The 25,439-nt window shown below is 36.6% G+C and overlaps 1 protein-coding gene across 6 annotated transcripts in view; it reads right to left on the reverse strand.

The window, feature by feature from the left end:
- LRRK2 (leucine rich repeat kinase 2) overlaps nucleotides 1-25,439 on the reverse strand; it is a 192,931-nt gene that overhangs the window by 111,676 nt on the left and 55,816 nt on the right. For all 6 annotated transcript variants that reach the window (XM_065934611.1, XM_065934612.1, XM_065934609.1 and 3 more), the window contains 6 exons: nucleotides 21,721-21,865; nucleotides 21,448-21,587; nucleotides 18,946-19,074; nucleotides 18,702-18,872; nucleotides 9,773-10,031; nucleotides 4,132-4,320 (listed from right to left, as the gene is read on the reverse strand). In XM_065934611.1, the coding sequence (XP_065790683.1) occupies nucleotides 4,132-4,320; nucleotides 9,773-10,031; nucleotides 18,702-18,872; nucleotides 18,946-19,074; nucleotides 21,448-21,587; nucleotides 21,721-21,865 (1,033 nt within the window). The remainder of the gene's footprint in view (nucleotides 1-4,131; nucleotides 4,321-9,772; nucleotides 10,032-18,701; nucleotides 18,873-18,945; nucleotides 19,075-21,447; nucleotides 21,588-21,720; nucleotides 21,866-25,439) is intronic.

Below are 25,439 nucleotides of genomic sequence, written 5' to 3' on the forward strand. Positions count from 1 at the left end.
ACCCTAGATAATATACATGTTTTGATGCTGTTCTCTCGAAACATCCCACCCTCGCCTTCTCCCACAGAGACAAGTGCTCGGGCCTGGTGCACTGGGAAGACCCAGAGGGATCGGGTGGAGAGGGAGGTGGGAGGGGGGTTCGGGATGGGGAACACATGTAAATCCATGGCTGATTCATGTCAATGTATGACAAAAACCACTACAATATTGTAAAGTAATTAGCCTCCAACTAATAAAAATAAATGAAAATAAATAAAATAAATAAAAAATAATAAATATAAATAAATAAAAATAAAAATAAGTAAAGAGTAAAAAAAAAAGAAGAACGAGACACAACTTAGCTACTAAACAACAGGCTAACTTAGAAGTGTTCTAGACTCAGTTGGATGCCTAAGGTTCCTTGACCAAACTTCCTTTGGGCTTCCCAGATGGTGCCTGCCAATGCAGGGGATGCAGAAGACATGGGTTCAATCCCCTGGAGTAGGAAATGGCAACCCATTCCAGTATTCTTGTCTGGAAAATTCCACGGACAGAGGAGCCTGATGGACTACAGTCCATGGCGTCACAGAGTTGGATACAACTGAGTGACTGACCACACACACACACACACACACACACACACACACAGATATTGGGCTGCAGACAGTGTAGGACTGTGTAATCCCTGAAAGAATGAAAACATATTGTATAAACCTTTCATGCACCCTAGCTTCCTGCCTGTAGGCAATTTAAGGGCTATGGGCAGTGAAAAGGAATTTAAACAAAGCCCAGTGGCCTTCCTGAGATGAGGAAATGGAGATCAGTGTTCATGGAGATTAACTAAGATGGGAGTTGCAGGGCAGACTCATGGACGGAAAGGAAAACAAATGAAGCAAAAACCTGATTCTTTGAAAAAGATCAATAAAACTGATAAATCTTAAGTGAGACTGAAGAAGCCACAAAAAGAAAGACAAAAACTATCAATGTCAAGAATTAAAGATCAGATATCACTAATGATCATATAAACATTGGCAGGATAACAGAATTATTATAAATATCATTAAACAAACTGGTAACATATAAAGAGGACAGATTTCTTGAAAGTTTCTAATTATAAAAACTGACAAAAGAAATAATACAAAATCAAAATAACCATAAATAGATTACTTTTATAATTAAATATATTCCCCCTCCGCACCATAAATTTATTCCTAACATACAAGGCTTTACTAATGAATTCTAATAAACATTTAAGAATAAGACCTCTCCTACAAAAAGCCTTTCAGAAAACAGTGGAGTCAGGAGCAATTTTCAATTCATTTCAAGAAGCTAGCATTACTCTCATAGTTACAAGGAAACAAAACTACAGACCAATATCCTTCACAGACACAATATCCTTAATGAAATTTTAGAAAATCAAATCAAATGTTTTAAAAGAATGACACACCATAGCCAAGTGAGATGTATCCCAGAAAAACACATTTGGTTTAACATGAGAAAACCATGGTAATAAACTAAATAACAGAATAAAGGGAGAAAATATGCCCATTGTAACAGATGCAGAGAAGCATTTTCCAACACCCATTATGATAAAAAGTCTCAGCAAATAATTACTAGAAATGAGTTTCCTCAACTTGATGAAGAGTATCTATTTAAAAAAAAAAAACAAAAAAAACGATAACATCATACTTAATGATGAGACACTGAATGCTTTCCCTCTAAGTCTGGAAACCAGAGAACAATGCCTATTCTTACCACTTCTATTCAACGTAATGCTAAAGATCCTAGCAGTGCAACAGAACATGGAAACATTTTAAAAGATTAGAATGGAAGAAATAAATCTTTTTTAGCAAATGACATTATTGTGAACATAGAAAAAAATCTATGGAGTCAACAAAAAGCTGTTAGAACTCATGAGTTTTGCAAGTCCACAGAATACATTAATGTACAAAGAAATCAACCACATTTTTGTAAACCAGCAGTGAATGAATTATTGGAAATGAATTGAAAAACAATACTATTTACAACAGCATCAAAAAACATGCAATACAAAACACTGGAAGGAGAAATTTAATACAAATAAACAGAAATAAATACTACTTTTATATCTCAGGAGACCCATTAAAACATCAGTTCTCTCATTTATTTACAGATTTAATCTAAAGAAATTTTTATTGATGTTAATTCTGTATTATGTAACAATAATATATTATTTATACATTAATTTTATATTAAATGTAGATTTAATTCTAATAAAAATCCCAGCATAAAATTAATTGATTCAAAATGTAACATATGGAAATGGAAACAAGCTAGTATAATAAGAACTATTTTCAAAAAGAATACCACCAGAGAACTTATACTACCAGATTTCAAGACCTGCTTTTAAGCTAAAGTAGTCAAGAGAGTGTGGCTTTGGATAATGATCTAAATCAATTGCACAGAATAGAGAATGCATAAATAGAACAACATTTATATGGTTAATTAAAGACAAACATGCCATTAATTCAACAAGGAAATAAAGTATATTCAACAAATTATATTAAAACAACTGAATATCTAGTGGAAAAAAGTACATGCCAATTCTTCACTAATACTATATACCAAAATTAACTTAAAATGGACTTAGACCAAAAGGTAAAAGCTAAGATTTTCATACTTCTATAAGAAAACACAGGAGAAAATATTCACAAATTTGAGATAGGAAAAGATTTCCTAAATGATATAAAAAGAACACAAATCAAAAAAGGAAAAACTGAAACACTGCAGTTATTAAAATTTAACAATTCTGCTCTTTGAAAAATATCAATAAAATAAAAAAGACAAGCTATAACTGATAGAAAATATTTATAGTTCATATATCTGTAAAAGGACTTCTACTAAGAATATATAAAGAACTCTTATAATAACATAATAAGACAAAAACACAACTAAAAATTAACAATGATCTGAACAGACACTTTGCAAAGAAAATATATGAATGGTCAACAAGAACATGAAAATAATCTCAGTATCAGTAGTTTTTAGGGAAGTGAAAATTAAACCCAAATGTGCAAGGACTACACCCTCAGTAGAAATGGCTAAAATTAAACTGACATACAATACTAAATGATATAGTGTGATGAACATTTAGAGAAGCTAGAATTTTTGTATATTGCTGATGGGAGTATAATATGGTATAGCCGCTTCAGAAAACAGTCAGAGATAAATAGATATCCTATTTATATGAAAGTTGAGAAAAAACTAATTTAGTATACTGTGACAGAAAGAAGACCAGAGGTAGGGGGCAGATTTGTTGTGAAGAGGCATGTAAAGGAACTTTTCTGGATGACAGAAATGTTGCATAACTTAACAGTGGTGATGATTACAAGGATATATAAATGAAAACATACATTTAAAATGTACATATTTTACTTTACGCTAATTATGTCTCAATAAAATTGGTTTCTAAAAATACTTGAACTTGAGACATGAAATTTTTGGAATAATCCTTACTTACCGCCTTCTTAAATATGTTTATTCTATCACCCAAAGTTTTAATCATATTAATCATACTATTTTAAAAAAATCACCTCACCCCAATTTTACCAAACTGCATTCCGTTAAATGACAGCATTAATCACTGTCATTAATATCTTGCCATCTCAATTTTTTATCTCATGAGTTATTAAAATATTATTTTTAATTCTAACAAACATAAAAATATTTATAATGTCCTTCCTATTTGCAAGAACTCTCTCAGACACTTTACATACTTTTTTCCAAATTCCTATAAATAATCCTGGAAGGTTAGCAACACTACCTTTAATAAGGCTAACAGGTTTACACAAACCAGAAAAGGTTCTAGGCAATGATGGAATATGAAATCCAATTCAAGTCTGAGTCAGTGTTTTCACTGCCACAGTCACCATCCACTGATTTGGGGGAGTACAATAACACTTAAAAGTGTAGAGATACATTTTCTTCATTGCCTCAACTAACGGTTAAGTAACAGTAAGCAGTAACTAATGAATACAGTTTTCCTCAAGTTTTTCCAAATGAAATAAATCAGGTTTTTGTCTCAATTTGCATTGTTCTATGGCAGAGTGTGTGTGTGTGTGTGTGTGTGTGTATACAAGAGCATAAAGGGAACAATTGTTTTGAAATAGTCACCTTCACTATCCAGATCATCACTTTGACCAAACACACTGTCAATGTAAGACTCAGGAATGAAGGTCCATTCATCAAATTTATCAACCATTTCTTCAGAAAAATTCCCATTGCTGCCTGAGCCAGCTCCTTCCTCCACAGAACTTTTCATCTGATATCTGAGCACCATCCTTGCCAGGGTGGATCCTATATCTAAAAATAAAGATATATCAACAACTTCTTAGAAATCAGTAATTACACAAATATAAACATATCAAAGTTCCTTATATAATTTCATACTGTTAAGAGAAATTTTGATTCTTACTTTCAAATCACCTTATAATCATAATATTCTATAAAGTAGCAGGTAATAAACTTAAATTTTTTTAAAGTCATAAAAATTTACACAAAGCTTTCATGTCGGTGACAAAACTGAACCATTATAAAACTAACTTGACTCTTGAAGGGGCCTGGACTTTGAAGCTTGACAGGCCTGTGTTCAAGTTACTTGCAAGTTGTACAAACTGCCTGAGTATCAGTGTCCTAATTGAGAAGTGAAGACAATAGTACATATGGCACAGGATTACAGAAAAAATTAAAGAAAATGATGCACATGAAGTTTTTAGAATAATACTTTGGACACAGAAGATAATAAATGATATTCTTATTTTTACAAACTATTTGCAAAGTGATTCATTCTACTAAGAAATTTGATAAAATTTCAAAATTAACTTGCTATTTTACTGAATTTTATATTAAGCACTATAATGAATAAATAAGTTGACATAGTTCTCATTGTCCTAAATATATCCTGGAAATTCTCTTCAAATATTACTCTTATAGTTCACATTACAACATGTGTACATAATTCAGTCAAGTACTACCTGGAAAATACTTTAAAGCTTGGAATTCAAAATGTTTTTTACTCAGACCAGCTGTCAAAAAAATTAAGGTTATGCCCTGCAATATTAGGAAAGACGTCAGTATTTGTAAAACATTTCATATAGAACCAAAAGAATACAGTGAATGTAAACCTCCCTTCGTATCTTCAGAGAGTCAATTCCTTTCCATCAGAAAACAAGATTAACATTAAGTAGGTTGTTGGCATGAGACTGGTTGAAGTGACAAAACATGGAATCTAATCACGTCTCATTAGTTCCCAAGGTCCCCAAAGGCAATCAGAGAATCCATTTCTGGATTTTTTTTCCAGACATATTATTCTCATATTCAAAATTTATGGCTATCACATCCCAACTGTGTTTTCGCCAATACTGTTAATAAAAAAAAAACACTGTTCTGTGCTTTTTTCCCCCTTAAGAATACATTCTATCTCTGGACATTTGGATTTGCAAGGTACTTTTCTCTCAGTGATTGCAAAGCATTACACTGTATGAATATATCAATTTATTATTAATTTGAATAGTTTCTTTGGGAAATATTTAGATTTCTTCCTAATTTTTTTGGCATTATGAACAATATTTTAATGTGCATCCTTGAACATAATTTTTTGTGCACATTAAGAATGCTGTATCATGGATTCTTATCACTACATTATTTGATCAAAAAAGTACATTTATTGTTCAGTCACTCAGTCGCGTCCTTCTCTTTGCAACTCCATGAACTGCAGCAGGCCAGGCTTCCCTGTCCACCATCTCCCGGAGCTTGCTCAAATTCTTGTCCATTGAGTCGGTGATGCCTTTCAACCATCTCGTCCTCTGTCGTCCCCTTCTCCTCCTGCCCAGTCTTTCAAAGCAACTTTCAAAGCTTTTCTAATGAGTCAGCTTTTCACTCCAGGTGGGCAAAATATTGGAGCTTTGTAATCAGTCCTTCCAACGAATATTCAAGACTGATTTCCTTTAGGATTGAGTGGTTGGATCTCCTTGCACTCAAGAGTCTTCTCCAACAACACAGTTCAAGAGTATCAATTCTTTGACACTCAGCCTTCTTTATGGTCCAAATCTCACATCCATACATGACTACTGGAAAAACCACAGCTTTGACTAACAGACTTCTCTGGAAAGTAATGTCTCTGCTTCTTATTTAATATTCCGTCTAGCTTTATCACAGCTTTTCTTCCAAGGAGTAACCGTCTTTTAATTTCATGGCTGCAGTCACCATCTGCAGTGATGCTGGAGCCCAGGAAAATAAAGTCTGTCACTGTTTCCAATGTTTTGCCATTTTTTGCCATAAAGTGATGGAACTGGATGCCCTGATCTTTGTTTTCTGAATGCTGAGTTCTAAGCCAGCTTTTTCACTCTCCTCTTTCACCTTCATCAGGAGGCTCTTTGGTTCCACTTTGCTTTATGCCATAAAGGTGGTGTCAACTCCGTATCTGAAGGTATGGATATTTCTGCTGGCAATCTTGATTCCAGCATGTGCTTCAACAAGCCTGTAATTTCACATGATGTACTCTGCATATAAGTTAAATTAGCAGGGTGACAATATATAGCCTTGACATACTCCTTTCCCAATTTGAAACCAGTCCATTGTTCCATTTCCGATTCTAACTGTTGCTTCTTCACCTGAATACAGACTTCCAGGAGGCAGGTAAGGCGGTCTGGTATTCCCATGTCTTGAAGAACTTTCCACAGTTTGTTGTCATCCACACAGTCAAAGGCTTTCATGTATTCAATGAAGCAGAAGTAGATGTTTTTCTGGAATTCCCTTGCTTTTTTATGATCCAGTGGATGCTGGCAATTTGATCTCTGGTGCCTCTGCCTTTTCTAAATCTAGCTTGAACATCTGGAAGTTCTCTGTTCATGTACTTTTGAAGCCTAGCTTAAAGCTAGCAATGTAGCAGGTGAAATGAGTGCAATTGTGCGGTAGTTGGAAAATTCTTTGGCATTGCCCTTCTTTGGGATTGGAAAGAAAACTGACCTTTTTCAGTCCTGTGGCCACTGCTGAGTTTTCCAAACTTGATGGCATATTGAGTGAAGTACTTTCACAACATCATCTTTTAGGATTTGAAATAGCTCAGCAGGAATTCCATCACCTCCACTTGTTTTGTTCATAGTGATGCTTCTTAAGGCCAACTTGACTTTGCACTCCAAGATGTCTGGCTCTAGATGAGTGATCACACCATCTTCATTATCTGGGGCATGAAGATCTTTTTTTTCAAGTTCTTCTGTGTATTCTTGCCACCTCTTCTTAATATCTTCTGCTTCTGTAGGTCAATACCACTTCTGTCATTTATTGTGCCCATCTTTGCATGAAATATTCCCTTGGTATCTCTAATTTTCTTGAAGAGATCTCTAGTCTTTCTCATTCTATTGTTTTGCTCTATTTCTTTGCACTGATCACTGAGGAAGGATTTCTATCTCTTCTTGCTAGTTTTTGGAAATCTGCATTCACATGGATATATCTTTCCTTGTCTCCTTTGCCTTTCACTTCTCTTCTTTTCACAGCTATTTGTAAGGCCTCCTCAGACAACCATTTTTGTATTTCTTTTTTCTTGAGGATGGGTCTGATCACTGCCTTCTGTACAATGTTACAAATCTGTGCATACTTCTTCAGGCACTCTATTAGATCTTATCCTTTGAATCAGTTTGTCACTTCCACTGTATAATTGTAAGGGATTTGATCTAGGTCATATCTGAATGGCCTAGTGGTTTCCCCTCTTTCTTCAATATAGGTTTGAGTTTGGTAATAAGGAGTTCAAGATCTGAGCCACAGTCAGTTCCCAGTCTTGCTTTACCTGATTATATAGAGCTTCTCCATCTTTGGCTGCAAAGAATATAATCAATCTGATTTCAGTATTGAGCATCTGGTGATGTCCATGTGTAGAGTCATCTCTTGTGCTATTGGAAGAGGAGTCTGCTATGACCTGTATGTCCTCTAGGCAAACCTCTGTTAACCTTTGCCCTGCTTCATTTTGTACCACAAGGCTAAATTTGCCTGTTACTCCATGTATCTCTTGACTTCCTACTTTTGCATTCCATTCCCCTATGATGAAAAGGACATCTTCTTTTGGTGTTGGTTATGGAAGGTCTTGTAGGTTTTCATAGAACCCTTCAACTTTAGCTTCTTCTGCATTGGTATCTGGGGCATAGACTTGGATTACCGTGATACTGAATTGTTTTTTGTGATTACTGTGATTACTGTGCTATTGAATGGTTTGGACAGCAAGGAGATCCAACCAGTCCATCCTAAAGGAAATCAGTCCTGACTATTCATTGGAAGGACTGATGCAGAAGCTGGAACTCCAATACTTTGGCGACCTGATGCGTAAAACTGACTTGCTGGAAAAGACCCTGATGCTGGGAAAGATTGAAGGTGGGAGGAGAAGGGGACGACAGAGGATGAGATGACTGATGGCATCACTGACACAATGGACATGAGTTTGAGTAAACTCCGGGAGTTCGTGGTGGACAGGGAGGCCTGGCGTGCTATAGTCCATAGGGTCGCAAAGAGTCAGACACTGCTGAGAAACTGGACTGAAACTGAATGGTTTGCCTTGGAAATGAACAGAGACCATTCTGGCATTTTTGAAATTGCACCTGAGTCCTGCATTTTGGACTCTCGTTGACTATGAGGGCTACTCATTTTCTTCTAGGGATTCTTGCCAACAGTAGTAGGTATGATGGTCATCTGAAGGAAATTCACCCATTCCAGTCCATTTTAGTTCACTGATTCCTAAAATGTCAATTTTTTAAAATTACATGTACTTTTAAAAAGGACATGGATGTACGTTTAAAATATTAATGCTGTTGTTCAGTCACCAGGTCGCGTCAGACTTTTTGCGACCCCTTGAATTGCAGCACGCCACACTTTCCTGTCCTTCACTATTCTGTAGTTTGCTCAGACTCATGTCCATTAAGTCTGTGATGCCATCCCCTCCATCCATGGAATTCTCCAGGCAAGAATACTGGAGTAGGCAACCATTTTCTTCACCAGGGATTCAATCCAGGACTCAAACTTGGGTCTTCTGCATTGCAGGTGGATTCTTTACCATCTGAGCCACCAGGGAGCCCCATAACACTAATGGATATTGCCAAATTTTCCTTACAAAAGGACAGTTTGAATTTATATCAATAATATGTGACATGCCTGTTTCCACCTATGCTTATCAACATAATTTATAACCAAATTTTTCTATTTGAAATGCACTATTACAGATACTAATGATAACTGTCATCAACATACTTACTACATACAAGACCTATATTAATGAGAAAACACATCCCTAAGTGAAATGCAAAGTATACTAACTTGAAAATGCAAAGTACATATGTATATTTCTACACATATATTTTAATTCATATGTAAGTGTATAGCAAGTTCAGGGGAAAAAATAATCTACATTGATTACCTATAGGTAAAACAGTAAGTTACTGTTATTTTCTTCCTTATGCTATTTAAGTTTTTCTATTTTTAAAGGCACATAGATTATTTTATAATAAAAACTAAAATACTTAACAAAGAAAAGTAATCTCACAAAAAGATCTCAGTTTTAATTTATCTTTATAAATATGGGTTTGCTGGGTCATAAGGAACTTAAATATAATGTCAATTTCATTACTGAATGATCAAAAAAAGGAAAAAAGCCAAGCCTTTACAATATTTTTGACTTAAGTTGCAACAAATGGAATGAAAACTAAAAGATTAGTGATTTTTTAAAATACTACTAAAATTAAACCTTCTACAAAACTTGCTTGAAAATCCTTACTTGTCTCTTTTCTTAAATAAGATGTCTTATCTGGAAATAAAGGACCAAGCCAGGAAGGTTCAATTTTTCCCATACAAAATCCTCCAAGACAGATGCTATTATTGGCCAGATCCAGGGCAAGCCTCTTCAAGAGTAAGCTGATGATTTGGCTGTTGCCTTTCCCAATGCTGATTGTCAGAGCTTTCCGGACATCCTGCTCACGAGATCCACTATTCAGTAACAATTCTACCAGTTTGGGATTGCTTGCTTTCTCACATACCTATTAAAGAAAAAGAGAAGGTAAGCATATATATATTTTTTTTTTTTTTAAATCATTTTCCTTCCCTATACTGGTAATCAAACTTGGTGGGACTTTCCCCTGCATCTTTAAATTTTCAGTTCAGTTGCTCAGTCGTGTCTGACTCTTTGCAACCCCATTGACACCAGGCTTCCCTGTCCACCACCAACTCCCAGAACTTGCTCAAACTCATGTACATTGAGCTGGTGATGCCATCCAACCATCTCATCCTCTGTTGCCCCCTTTTCCTCTGTCTATAGTTTTTCCCAGCATCAGAGTCTTTTCCAATCAATCAGTTCTTCATTCAAGTAGCCAGACTTTTGGAGCTTCAGAATCAGTCCTCCCAATGAATATTCAGGACTGATTTCCTTTAGGATTGACTAGTCTGATCTCCGTGCTGTCCAAGGGGCTCTCATGAATCTTCTCCAACACCACAGATCAAAAGCAGCAATTCTTCAGTGCTCAGCTTTCCTTATGGTCCAACTCTCACATCCATACATGACTACTGGGAAGACCACAGCTTTGTCAATATGGATCTTTGTTGGTAAAGTAATGTCTCTGCTTTTTAATATGCTCCCTAGGTTTATCATAGCTTTTCTTCCAAGGAGCAAGCATCTTTTAATTTCATGGCTGCAGTCACCATCTGCAGTGATCTTGGAGCCCAAGAAAAGAAAGTCTGTCACTGTTTCCATTGTTTCCCCATATATTTGCCAAGAAGTGATGAGATTGGATGTCATGATCTTAGTTTTTTGAAAGTTGACTTTTAAGTCAGCTTTTTCACACTCCTTTTTCACTTTCATCAAGAGACTCTTTAGTTCCTCTTCGCTTTCTGGCCTTTAAATTTAGAATGGAACAAAATAAGGAAAACTCATTCTTGAAGTAAATTAGGAAAATAAAGTAAGATTAGCACCACAAATATCAGAGAAGCATAAATTAAATCTGCCATGTGAGAGCCACTTACCAAGAAAAAGACAACATGATACGAAGTAAAACTTATAGGCTTGAAGTCAAAATACCTGAGGCTCCATCAATTTACACATTTTTCACACTTTCTGGACTTGTTTGCTTATTGGAAGATATCTGGGAAACTGGTACCTTAACATAGCAAATGTGACTTCATTTACTTGGCAAATGCCTTGCCTTCATTTCTGACATAGAATAACTAAGTTTGAATATAAATATTATTAAATTCATGAACGTCACATGCCAACGACAGTCATCAGTCACTGGTTTTCCAGGACAAGAATTTAAATTTCTACAAAGATATATGCTGTCTCTCAGTTTTCAACCTTTCCCTGAAAGTTATGTTTTCAGAGCATGTCCTCAAGGTGGATTAACATGGTAACTGCTAGAAAAATTCAAGTGACCATAGTAAGCAGAGAGAAGCCTTAGCACCTGCAGCATAGCCCAACCCCAGCAAAAGCTTCTGAAAGGCAATGGAATATGATGCTATCAGCTACAAGAATGAAATCATAAATAATGAAATGATGATGTCAGGTATTGTGCTACCTTCTATAAACAAATGACCTCCAATTATTTTTTTAAAAACCCTATGCCATAAAAAGTATTACTCCCATTTTATAGATGAATATTTAGGAAAAATATGTGATTTGTCCAAGATCTTAGAGTTACTTAATAAGACACTTGGATTTGAAATCAAAACTGCAGATGCCAAAGTTTGTGGTCCTTTCACAACCTAATACTAATGATTTTAAAAAAAGAAAGAAATATCTATTTAGGTTTTCTGTCCATTTTTTAATTGAGTTGTTTGCTTTGATGATATTAAGTTTCATGAGTTGCTTTTGTAAATTTTAGAAAAATGGGCAGAAGACCTACATTGACCTTTCTCCAAAGAAAACATACAGACAGTCAAGAGACACATGAAAAGATGTTCAGTATGTTAAACTAATCCTGAAATGCAAAGCAAAACTACAATGAGGTATCACCTCACAACGGTCAGAATGGCTATCATCAAAAGATCCACCGAAGATGACTTCCCTGGTGGTTCAGGAGTTGTGGTTAGGAATCCACCTGCCAAGGCAGGGAATGTGGATTTGACCCCTGGTCCAGAAAATTCCACATGCCTTGGGCCACTAAGCCCATGAACCCCAGCTGCTAAAGCCTACATGCCCCAGAGCTCATGCCCTGCAACAAAAGCCACCACAATAAGTCCACACACCACAACTAGAGAGTAGCCCCCACTTGCTGTTACTAGAGAAAGTCCACGTGCAGCAACAAAGGCAGTCAAAAATAAATAAATAAATATATTCTTTTTAATCCACAAACAATAAATGCTGGAGAAAGTATGGAGAGACGGGAACCCTCTTACATTGTTGGTGGGAATGTAAATTGGTGCAGGCACTGGGAAAAATAGTATAGAAGTTCCTTAAAAAACTAAAAATAGAGCTACCATATGATCCTGCAATCCAACTCCTAGGCACAAACCCATGAAAAACACGGTACAAAAGGATATATGCACCCCAGTGTTCATTGCAGCACTGTTTACAGTAGTCAAGACATGGAAGCAACATAAATGTCAATCAACAGAGAAATGGACAAAGAAGTTGTGGTACATATATACGTTGGAATACTGCTCAGCCATTAAAAAGAACAAAATAATGCCATTTGCAGTGACATGAATGGATCTAGAGACTGTCATACAGAGTGAAGGAAGTTGGACTGAGAAAGAGAAATATTATATGATATCATTATATGCAGAATACCCCCCCAAAAAATACAAATTAACTAATTTACAAAACAGAAACAGATTCACAGACTTAGAGAACAAATTTACAGTTATCTGGGGAGGAAGGATAATTAGGGAGTTTGGTATTGACTGTACATATTGCTATAGTACTTAAATAACCAAAAAGAATCTACCATATTTAAAAAAAATGGAGAAGGAACGTGAGAATGATATAGACAAGCTGAGATTAGACGTGCATTGATAATTCTTGAAGATAACTGATGGATTCATAGGGATTTATTACACTACTCCTTCTACTTTGGTGTATGTTTAAAATTTTCCATAACAAAAAAAAGTTTAAAAAAGTAAAAATTAGTTTTAAAAGTGATTTTTTTTTAAGGCAGGAGCAAAGATTAATCAGAGGTGATGGTGCCCATGGGCCAAATCTGTCTCTTCCCACCCTTCCGACCACCAGAGAAACCAGTGGTTGAACCTTGAGTTGGCACCATCCAATGTGGTCTATTGTGTGCCCAGTCGCTCAGTCGTGTCCGACTCTTTGAGACCCCACGCGCTGTAGCCCGCCAGGCTCCCCTGTCCATGGGAATTCACCAGGCAAGAATGCTGGAGTATATTGCCATGCCCTTCTCCAGGGAATCTTCCCAAACCAGGGGTCAAACCCAGGTCTCCCACGTTACAGGGAGATTCTTTACAGTCTGAGTCACCAAGGAAGCCCGATGTGGTCTATTAAGCACTTGAAATTTGCTTTAAGTGTCAAATGAGCTGTTAAGAGCAAAATACCCACTGGATTTTGAAGACCTGGTATTTTAAAATGCAAAATATCTCATTAATAATCCTTATACTGATCATATCTTGAGTATTTTGGTTATATTACAAACTCATTTAGTAATATTTTGAATATATTGATTAAGTGAAATATATCATTAAAAGTCTAAATAAATAAAAGGAAAGATCTTAATATTCAGGGTACCAGGTCAGGGGGAAAGTTGGTTGAGGGAAATTCCTGAATTCTTCAGAATCAACATGTGTCCGAACATATTTTGGGGTTCCAAAATCACTGCAGATGGTGACTGCAGCCATGAAATTAAAAGATGCTTGCTCCTTGGAAGAAAAGCTATCACCCACCTAGACAGCATATTAAAAAGCAGAGACATTACTTTACCAACAAAGGTCCATCTAGTCAAAGCTGTGGTTTTTCCAGCAGTCATGTATGGATATGAGAGTTAGACCATAAAGAAAGCTGAGCACTGAAGAATTCATGCATTTGAACTGTGGTGTTGGAGAAGACTCTTGAGAGTCCCTTAAACTATAAGGAGATCCAACAGGTCAATCCTAAAGGAAATCAGTCCTGAATATTTATTGGAAGGACTGATGCTGAAGCTGAAACTCCAATATTTTGGTCACCTGATTCTAAGAACCGACTCACTGGAAAAGACCCTGATGCTGGGAAAGATTGAAGGAGGAAGGAGAAGGGAATGACAGAGGATGAGATAGTCGGATGGCATCACTGACTCGATGGACATGAGTTTGAGCAAGCTCTGGGAGTTGGTGATGCACAAGGAAGCCTGGCGTGCTGCAGTCCATGGGGTCACCAAGAGTCGGACATGACTGAGTGACTGAACTGAACTGAACATGTGTCCAAGAAGTTTGAGGGGACAGTGCTCTGGTTTGATGGAACCAACTAAATGCCCACCAGCCCTCAGGAACACCCCCATCTTCAATCTGTTCTCCCAAGAACCACTATAGTACTTTTCTAGTCTAGATATGATCAAATCATTGTACTATTTTAAAATCTTCTAAAACCTTTTTGCTCCAGGACACTCCGTCAAATACAACAAGCAGCTTTTCAAACCTCATTTATGCTATTTTTATAGCCTCCAATGTCTAATTTTGTTCCTCATCCAGAAAAAAAAATATTCATTCTTGAAGGAATAGCTTTAAAGTCTCTTGCACTAAGTCCTTGCTATAACCTCCCAGGCTACACACCCTTCCTCCTCAAGAGCCCATCCCATTTTGTTTAACACAGCACTTAGCACACTGAACCAGGCATGTTTATCTGTTTGATAACTGGAAAGAAAGGCATGGATGCTGCTGCAATTCAATTTGCACCTCTGTGACCTAGCACAACGCCTACAGAATATATTTAACTTAGCGAATTACTAAAATCTGCAGGAGTCTGGCAGGCTACAGTCCATGGGGTCACAAAGAGTCAGACACAACACAGTGACTGAAAAACAACAAAAATCCACTAAGGGCCCACAGGAAATTTTAAAGGAAGGAAGGAAAGGAAGAAGAGAGGGAAGGAGTGGCCAAAAAAACTCAATCACAAATGCCTTCTCTTGGAGTCCAGCAAACTTTTCTCTCTAAATTATGGTATTTACTGCCTACCTTCTATTAAGGTGATTTATGTTTTACTCCCTTAACTCCCAATTGACCCTTTGAAACTACGTTGAAGCAGAACACCCCTTTTATATTCTTTACTAATTATCTAGCACTGTGCTTTCCATGGAGAAGATGCTCAATAGATTTTATAGCAGAATTTTCCTTGTGGGACCCAAAGTATCCAAGATGATTTCTGACATATGGTGACATCAAGAGAGAAATATTTGTCTTTTATACCAGACAAAAGAAATAAAATAAAATTAGGAAAATAATTAGTGAAAGGGAAAAAAAAATACTGCTCAGATACCCTGGTGCTCAAACAGTAAAAGAATCTGCCTGCAATGTCAGAGACCAAGGTTCAATCCCTAGATTGGGAAGATCCCCTGGAGAAGGAAATGGAAACCCACTCCAGTATCCTTGTCTGGAGAATTCCATGGACAGAGGACCCTGGAGGGCTACAGTCCATGGGGTCTCGAAGAGTTGGACATGACTGACAGACCAATACTTTCATATACAGTTCTGTATCTTAATAATGGGGATAATTCAAATATATATAATCAAAGTGCAATTTACTATCCTTTCCCATCTTCTCTCTCTATTCTAATTTATAAATAATGCAGCTCACAATCAAAGCCAAGCACTTTAAGCTAGCATTCAAGAATGAATGTACAACCCTCTCCCCTACCACCACCACTATCATGAATCTGTTATGTAAACAGGAGAATAAAGCAGGCACAAGGGAGGCAGATTTTCCACTACTTACCTGGAAAGTTAGTTACTCCTCAGGCAAGTTACTTAACCTTTCTGTGCCTCAGTTCCTCACATGCCTAATAAGATAATACTAGGCTACTCCTAAGGTTGTTGTCAGGATTTTATTAAGTAGAGGACTCAGAGCAGGGCCCAGGTGGCAAAGAACACCACAGAAGAGTTTGCTGTTATTTTTATTCAGAATTCACTATACTTGCTCTTCCCACCATGACCTGATAAGTCTTATTTTCATGTCTCTGTTCATGCATTTTCATACCCAATATTAATCCTCCGAAAGCCTAATAAGATTAACTCCACCCTTAATAATGCAACAATGGTACCTGGATAAGTCTTGACTGTGCTACTTTGTACAAAATAAGGTGAGTTCTAACAGTCTACCCACAAAAATCAATGTTTACTATTTATTAGATATAAATAATCTCTCTCAACCAGGATAAGTTCCTTACATTTAAAGATCTGATTTTGTTTTAAGAAGAAAAGACAGAAATAAGCACATTAAGTTCAAAAGGACTGGGAAGAAAATAAAAAGACTTAGTACAGAAAAATTTGAATAAATTGAGAGAAAAATAGAAAGCAGTCCCTGTGCAGAATGTAGAGTAACTGTACTTAAGTGCTTTTAGGTGAGTTGTTTCTCCACAAAAGACCTGGAAGAAACTCCCTTTCAGTTCTCTGCCATATCCAAGTAACATTAACATAATGATCTGAAGATCACACAAAAGAAATACAATAAAAACATTAAATTATTGAGGGAAATAATTTAATTATTACCTTTAGTAACAGAAAAGCAACTATTTTCAATGTTGCCTGCTTAGATGAAATTTGACTAAATTTAAATAATTTGATTATGCATTTGGCTTTAATGAATGAGTTAAGTGCATGAAAATGAGTTACAGATTCAATTTCCTTTTATGTAGATTGCTAAGTAGTACTACCTTAATCTTATGGTTAACAAATTGATTTGAACCTAGAGGCGAGCAGGAAATGGAATAAAGTGAGGCTTTAAAAGTAAATTATTGAAAAGCACATCACTCTGCTGGTTATTTAATAATACATATTCAGTTCAGTTCAGTTCAGTCACGCAGTCGTGTCCAACTCTTGGCAACCCCATGAACTGCAGCATGCCAGGCCTCCTTATCTATCATCAACTCCCAGAGCTTACTCAAACTCATGCCCATTGAGTCAGTGATGCCATCCAACCATCTCATCCTCTGTCATCCCCTTCCTCTCCCACCTTCAATCTTTCCCAGCATCAAGGTATTTTCCAGTGAGTCAGCTCTTCACATCAGGTGGCCAAAGTACTGGAGTTTCAGCTTCAGCATCAGTCCTTGCAATGAATATTCAGGACTGATTTCTTTTAAGATGGACTGGTTGGATCTCCTTGCAGTCCAAGGGACTCTCAAGAGTCTTTTCCAACATCACAGTTCAAAAGCATCAATTCTTCGGCGTTCAGCTTTCTTTATAGTCCAACTCTCACATCTATATATGACTACTGGAAAATCCATACCTTTGACTAGACAGACCTTTGTTGGCAAAGTAATGTGTCTGCTTTTTAATATGCTGTCTAGGTTGGTGATAGCTTTTCTTCCAAGGAGCAGGTATCTTTTAATTTCATGGCTGCAGTCACGATCTGCAGTGATTTTGGAACCCTCAAAAATAAAGTCTCTCACTGTTTCCACTGTTTCCCTATCTATTCACCATGAAGTTATGGGCCAGATGCCATGATCTTAGTTTTCTGAATGTTGAGTTTTAAGCCAACTTTTTCACTCTCCTCTTTCACTTTCATCAACAGGCTCTTTAATTCTTCTTTGCTTTCTGCCATAAGGGTGGTGTCATCTGCATATCTGAGTTTATTGATATTTCTCTCAGCAATCTTGATACCAGCTTGTGCTTCATCCAGTCAATAATGAATATTAAATCACTACATAACTGTTTTGTTGGAAATATTAAAATCCAGAAAATATACATAGGGCTACCTGAATACTACTGCAAACTCTAAAATGTATACAGTGAAGACAAACTAGAAATGACATATAATGCACTCTGATATTTGATTGAATTCCTACTGTATGTACAACAGTGAGTTAGATATTCTGAATAATACAAAGATGAACACTGTACATCTCTACCTTCACACAACTCACAAACTATAAAGAGGTGTACAAAAAGTGTCATGGACTTACACAGCAAGTAAATCTTTATTTCGTATGGAGGTCAGGAAGTGTGGGAAGAGCTTTACTGAGGACAAATAATTTGGTTTACATTTTGAAGGCAGAGCAGAAGAATTAGATAGATGTGTTTGCGCAGCGCATGAGGGAAGGGAGAGAAGGAAGGCAGGGCCACAGCGCCTCTCAACTGCAGGATGGCCCACAGCAGGAATGTCAATGTGAACAGACCCCAAAGTGTGCAGTGCACAGCCTACGGGGCCACCGGTGGTGGCCCTGAGGGCAGAACTTTCTAGACAGAGAAGCTGAAAACAGAAAGAAAATACTTAAAAGATGACTCAAAACAAAAGAAAACTGTGTGGTGTGTCCCTGGAGAGTGATTTGCACAGAGACACATTTAAAAGTTATTTATCATCTTAACAAAGTAGGTAAACATGTAAAGGGAATGATTAGATGATAATACCTAAAGAAATACGCTATTTCTGAAACTCTATGAATCTAAATTCTACTGCAAATTACAAGCAACTGTGCCATACACTGCTAAATTCTGTAGTGAAGAATCATACAATGTAGGTAAGAGCTATACAGTAGCAGGGTCATAGAAAAAAAGACAAGAGTAAATCTTTGACTATTTACCTGACAAATCAAAGAAGTTGCTTCTTTTGCTCGATTGGCATCCGCTCCCAACAGAAGCAAGCATTCAACCATGATGCTGTTATTCTGATCACATGCTTTCTCCAGCAACACACTTTTTAACTCATTATCAACAGTCAATTTTGCAAAGCACTTGCAACAAAGGTTTAGAAACTAAAAAGAAGGAAAGTGAGGATTAGAGTCGGCGAAATGTGTGACAGTCAGAATACAGATAAAAACACTGTACCTGGTGATCCTTCTGCTCCATGATACTGGAGGACAACTGATGGAATATGACTGAATCGAAGGAGTGATGCACCAGTAGCTTGGAAAAAGACACTGACAATTCCAGTATTGTCAAGACTGTTTGAAATCCCTGAAAGTGTGACCAAAAATAACAATAACAAGGCAATTATGGACAAAAAAGAATAAACAAATGATATAAAAGAGAGACTATATGTGGTACTTAAGACTTGGGGTGTTCATTTAGCTAAGTAGATACATTTATTGGGCTTGTACTTTAAAGCTGTAAACTTTGAAATAATGTAATAAATACACTTTGCTCTCTCATTACTAAGAAATAAGAAGATGCACACAGAGAATAAAGATGCTAAACTCCAGTCTAGCCAAACAGGAAAAAAACCTAAAACACCTAATTCACCAAAATTTGGTTTTTCAAGATTCCTTGCCTAAAGCCATACCTACAGGTTGGAAGTTAGATATTAATCAGGATTAGAACAGCAGAGTCAGCAGTGCCACAAACCCAAATAGATCAGTGACTTGAGTTCTTTAATACAAGACTGCAGATCAGGTTCTGTAGAGAGCCTAGCACTTCCCCCAACAATTTTTTGTGTTATCTTCTGAAATTTTAATCTCAGACAAATGTGAGCTCCTAGACTGTGTTCATCGTGAGTACATTTTAGAAAAGCTCTAAAGACACTCTGAGATTTACATCCTTTTAGCAAATCATTTATAAGGAACTGATCGGACACACCATTACATTTTAGAACCACTCAAAGAGTTGTCTAGGTTCTAAAAATAAATAAATAAATAAATAAAAAATAATTTAAAAAAAGAGTTGTCTAGGTTCTATTTATGTGATGTTTTAAAGAAAGAATGAACTTTAGACTTGCCTACTATATACATTGGATATATTCACCAAAGATCAGTTTCACTTTAAAAATTTTTATCTTTCCAAAATGTATTAATGAGATCATCTAAATGTTAAAAATTATTATTTTGACCTCTTAAGACACTAAGTTTCTATAAATGCTTCTATAAATGCTTCCTAACATTTCTATAAATGCTTCCTAACATTTGCAGCAGCAAAGCAGATAATACAAACACAAAGAAGGCATATAATTCAAACTCAAAACTTACAAGCACTGAACCATCAAATAAAGTATGTTGGCAGGCAAAATTCAGCCCACTGGTCAACAGTTTACAACCTCTACATAAAAATTTTAAAATTTATGCCTAGATTAATAAATACTGAGTGAGAGCTTCATACCTGCACAAAATAATTTACTTTACCTCGGATTACTTACAATTAATTCTGTCTTGGCTTTAGTCAACCTAGGTTCAGGCACATTACAGAAAACCAAAACCCATTGTTGGTTCTAATCTAAGAATGCTATATAAAGTGAAGTCACTTTATAATTTAAAAACTTACATGCATTTTCCCATTTACTAATAATAGTTGTGCAAAAATCAGAGCTTAGACATCTTCACTCCTGGTCAGTGCTGCCATTTTTGAAAATATTTGCTGAGTATGGTTTATGAAAGTTGTAAACTTCATTACCAAAAACACTACAACCAAGTCAGAAATTCTTAAAAAACAAACAAACTTGTTTTGTTAACATTAAAATAAAAGGACTCTGAAATAATTTACTACTTCATCTTCCCTGAATTAATCCTAAACCAATATCTTGGATTCCTCATAGACAGCTAATATAGATTGCATTTTAAATTTTGCTTAATAAAGAACATTTAAAATATTGTTTCACTGCAAGAACAAAATTAAGGGGAAAAATTACTAAGTAAGCAGTTCAAATAAAACACAGAGAATGACAAACTTCATAATAATTGTAACCTTTATTTATATAACATCTAAGCAAATAAAAGTCCCTTGGACAGCTAGGGGATCAAACCAGTCAATCCTAAAGGAAATCAACCCTGAATATTCATTGGAAGGACTGATGCTGGAGCTGAAGCTCCAATACTTTAACCACCTGATGCAAAGAGCCGACTCATTGGAAAAGACCCTGATGCTGGGAAAGATTGAGGACAGGAGGAGAAGGGGGTGACAGAAGATGAGATGGTTGGATGGCATCACCGACTCAATGGGCCTGAGTTTGGGTAAACTCCAGAGACAGCAAAGGACTGGGAAGCCTGGAGTGCTTCAGTCCAAGTCCGTGAGGTCACAAAGAGTTGGACATGACTGAGCAACTGAACAACAACAGAGAAAATAAAGCTCAGCTGGCTGAAATTTCTTTAGCATGTGCTCTGCTTTTTTCATAGAAAAGATAAATGACAAACGTACTAATTTTAGAGATTTAGTAATGAAACATAACAATATTTTGAAATTCAACCCAGTTCTCTTTATCTACTATAGTAAAACTACTATGAAATAATAAATGACTTTCAATTAGCTAGAATATACCCATTAATGCTAAGTAGGAGTTACACCAGCTGCTCTGAAAGAGAAATCCATACAAGATCTCAATTCCCTTCAAGATAATGCACATACTTTTATCTGTACTTCACCAACATCCTTAAATCGCTGTAGGGTGGAAATCAGAATTTTCGCCAGCAGATACCCAGTTACCGTGCATAAATTCTTCTTTGTAATCAAACATCCTATAAGACTTAAACCCAGACACTGAATTTCTAGAAAAATAAAAGAAAAAAAATAATAAAATGCACTGTTTTAAATCTCAAAAACTGAAGAAAAAATTTAAGCATGTCCAACTAATAGCTAAGGGCCTATAAAAATCTAAATCCTGACTTCAGTTGTACCAACCTTGGTCATCTGGATACATCTGCAGTGTATGAAGCACCGAATCAATAGCACCTTCCAGGGATAACACCTCTAATGCATCAGGAAAATGTGTTATAGACGAAATTACTTTTAATCCACACTTCTGAATCCCAGGATTTCCAATGAACTAAAAGTCAAAAGGATAATTAAGAATATTTGCTGTGTTAAAAAAATGAATTCTAATACTTACCTTAGTTAAAGCCAGCTTATAGGCTGATGAAACATAAACTAAGTAGTCCAAATAAAATTATCATTCTTGATTCTGCCTTGTATCACTAATTACTTTTATTTATTACTAAGAATAAGAGCTAACATTTTTGCACTTATTAAGTACCTCTTCTTCACCGGGCACTGTACTAAGTAATTTCACATACTCTTCTTTTCAGAGTATCCTTATTAAATATATACTAATATGATTCCCATTAAAAGATTAGTTCGTTGAATGTATATTGTACACTGCTGAGAAGATACCGAGTCAAAGACATTTGCTGTCACAACCTAAACTCTTAACCACAAAAATGCAATGCTGTCCCTCATCATAGAAAATACTAACTGAGAATTTACTCTTTGTATGTTTACATGTTATACCTCATTTATTCCCCATCAAGTTTCATACAACAGATTTGCCAACTTTAAAGATAAAGGAAAAATAGCTCAAATCACATAGCTAACAATTAGGACTAGAACTTCCCTGGTGGCTCAGACAGTAAAGAATCTACCTGCAATGCAAGAAACCTGGGTTCGCTCCCTGGGGCAGGAAGATTCCCTGGAGGAGGGAGTGGCAATCCACTCCAGTATTATTGCCTGGAGAATCCCATGGACAGAGGAGCTTGACGGGCTACAGTCCATGCGGTCACAAAGAGCTGGACATGACTGAGCATCAAAGCATAGCACAGTCAGGACTAGTACCTTAATATAAATGTTTCTGCCTTAAAAGTCAAGAATCTTAATCTCTTCCAAGCTTTTAAATTCAATTCTTCCAGAATTTGGCATTATTTGACAGGTATTCTAATAGAAGCCACTACTTTTCCGAGGCCATCCTTCTCACTGACTAACAAGAAAACAATCAACAACACACTTTCCAATCATGTGACAATCACAATCACACCTCCACTCTTTCAATGTCTGTGACATTTACCACTTACACTCTGCTTTTTCATGGTGCTCTTCATGATGTTCTAGGTAGTCACTCACGTAGAGCCAAACATCCCGGATTGTGAAGTCAAGAGGACCATAGGAAGCACTACTACAAGCAAAGCTAGTGGAAGTGATGGAATTCCAGCTGAGAGATTCAAAATCCTAAAAGATGATGCTTTTAAAGTGCTAAACTCAATATGTCAGCAAATCTGAAAAACTCATCAGTGGCCATGGGACTGGAAAAGGTCAGATTCCAACCCCAAAGACAGGGAATGCCAAAGAATGTTTAAACTACTGTACAATTGCACTCATTTCATATACTAGCAAGGTTATGCTCAAAATCCTTCAAGCTAGGTTTTGGCAGTATGTGAACCAAGAACTTCCAGATGTACAAGCTGGGCTTCAAAGGGACAGAGGAACCAGAGATCAAATTGCCAACATTTGCTGGATCCTGGTGAAAGCAAGAGAATTCCAGAAAAACATCTACTTCAGCTTCACTGACTATGCTAAAGCCTTTGACTGTTGTGGATCACAACAAATTGTGGAAAATTCTTAAAGAGATGAAAAACCAGACCACCCTACTTGTCTCCTGAGAAATCTATATGTGGGTCAAGCAGAAACAGCTGGAACCCGGACTTGGAACAACTGACTTGTTCAAAATTGGGAAAAGAGTAAGACAAGGCTGTGTGTTGTCACTGTTTATTTAACTTCTATGCAGAGGACATTATGTGAGATGTCAGGCTAGATGAATCTCAAGCTGGAATCAAGATTGTCAACAGAAATATCAACAGCCTCAGATATGCAGATGATACCACTCTAATGACAGAAAGTGAAGAGGAACTCAAGAGCCTCTTGACAAGGATAAAATAGGAGAGTGAAAAAGCTGGCTTGAAACTCAACATTCAAAAAACTAAGATAATGGCATCTGGTTCCATTCAGTTCAGTTCAGTTCAGTCGCTCAGTTGTGTCTGACTCTTTGCGACCCCATGGCAAATAGAAGAGGAAAAAGTGGAAGCAGAGATAGATTTTATTTTCTTGGATCCAAAATCACTGTGGACCATGACTGCAGCCAGGAAATTAAGACACTTGCTCCTTGGAAAGGAAACCTATGACAAACCTCTTAAGTTTATTAAAAAGCAGAGACATCACATCACTAACAAAGGTCCATATATTCAAAGCTATCATTTTTCCAGTAGTTAGGTATGGATGTGGGACTTGGATCATAAAAAAGGCTGAGCATTGTAAAATTGATGCTTTCTAACTGTGGTGCTGGAGAAGATTCTTGAGAGTCCCTTGGATAGCAAGGAGACCAAACCAGTCAATTCCCAAAGGAAATCAACCCTGAATATTCATTAGAAGGACAGATGCTAAAGCTGAAGCTCCAATCCTTTGGCCACCTGATGTGAAGAACTGACTCACTGGAAAAGACTCTGATGCTGGGAAAGATAGACAGCAGAAGGAGAGGGAGGTGACAGGATGTGATGGTTGTACAGCATCACTGACTCAATGGACATGAATTTGCGCAAACTTCAGGAGACAGTGAAGGACAGAGAACTCTTCTGTCCACTGGGTCAAAAAGAGTCAGAAACGACTTAGCCACTAGATAACACCTTCACTATAGAGCTGAAACAGCTTCCAGTCAGACCTCAAATTCTGATGTAGCCTCTTCAACAAAAAACTACTGCCTTCCAACCTGTTTCACTTTCCTCTATTGTCACTGAACAGATTTTCATTTATTTCCCAGTCTTGTCCCTCAATACCTCTCATGTGTTTTTTATTCGCATCTTTCTTCATATAGATTATGGACAGAAACATCATTTTCTCATCCTGTGTCGTCCTCCTCCACCACTGAACTGCTCAGCTCAGATATCATTTCATCTATCATTTCAGCAAGACACTCATATTCTTGTCTCCTTTGGCAATTTTCCCCACCATTATTTCTATCTTACCAATTCCTTGAGTAGTAAAAGGATATCAGGTTGGAGTCAATTAAATTTGGGCTTGAACTGTCTCATCACTCAAAGAGTTCCATGAATCTCTGGGCCATTAAAAATGACTGAAATAACATTTACTGAGAAGTGGTATTTAGTCAGAAGGTATTATTCAAAAATATAAAAAAATTCAAAGTGGCGCAGAGTGAAGCTGAAGGGATGGTTCAAAGTTTGTCTGGGTTTCCTCACCTCAAAAATGATTCTAATAATGCAGTATTGTTATGAAATATAACAATATATATTGTTATGAAATAAGATAAATCATCATCCATGCAATAAACACTGAGTGATGGCATAATTCAGGCCTTGGGATGACAAAACACTCTTCTCAGAAGTGAAAGACTTCTCACTGGGAGAGAATATCCCTAAATTGATCTTTCATTCTATCAAGCTACCACTCCTCTTTCATTTCTAAACTTATTAATAGAAAAGTCTACACCCACTACCTCTACATTCTTCCCACCTCTTAATTTCACATAATCAGGCTTCTGTCCTAACCACTCCAAGTTAAAATCATTCAATGAAAAAAGTTCTTTAACAACTGAATTGCTGCTCTTTCCTCCCTTGATTTCC

Source organism: Muntiacus reevesi, chromosome 4 (genome assembly GCF_963930625.1).
Source record: "Muntiacus reevesi chromosome 4, mMunRee1.1, whole genome shotgun sequence".
In the NCBI taxonomy this organism is placed as follows: Eukaryota; Metazoa; Chordata; class Mammalia; order Artiodactyla; family Cervidae; genus Muntiacus; species Muntiacus reevesi.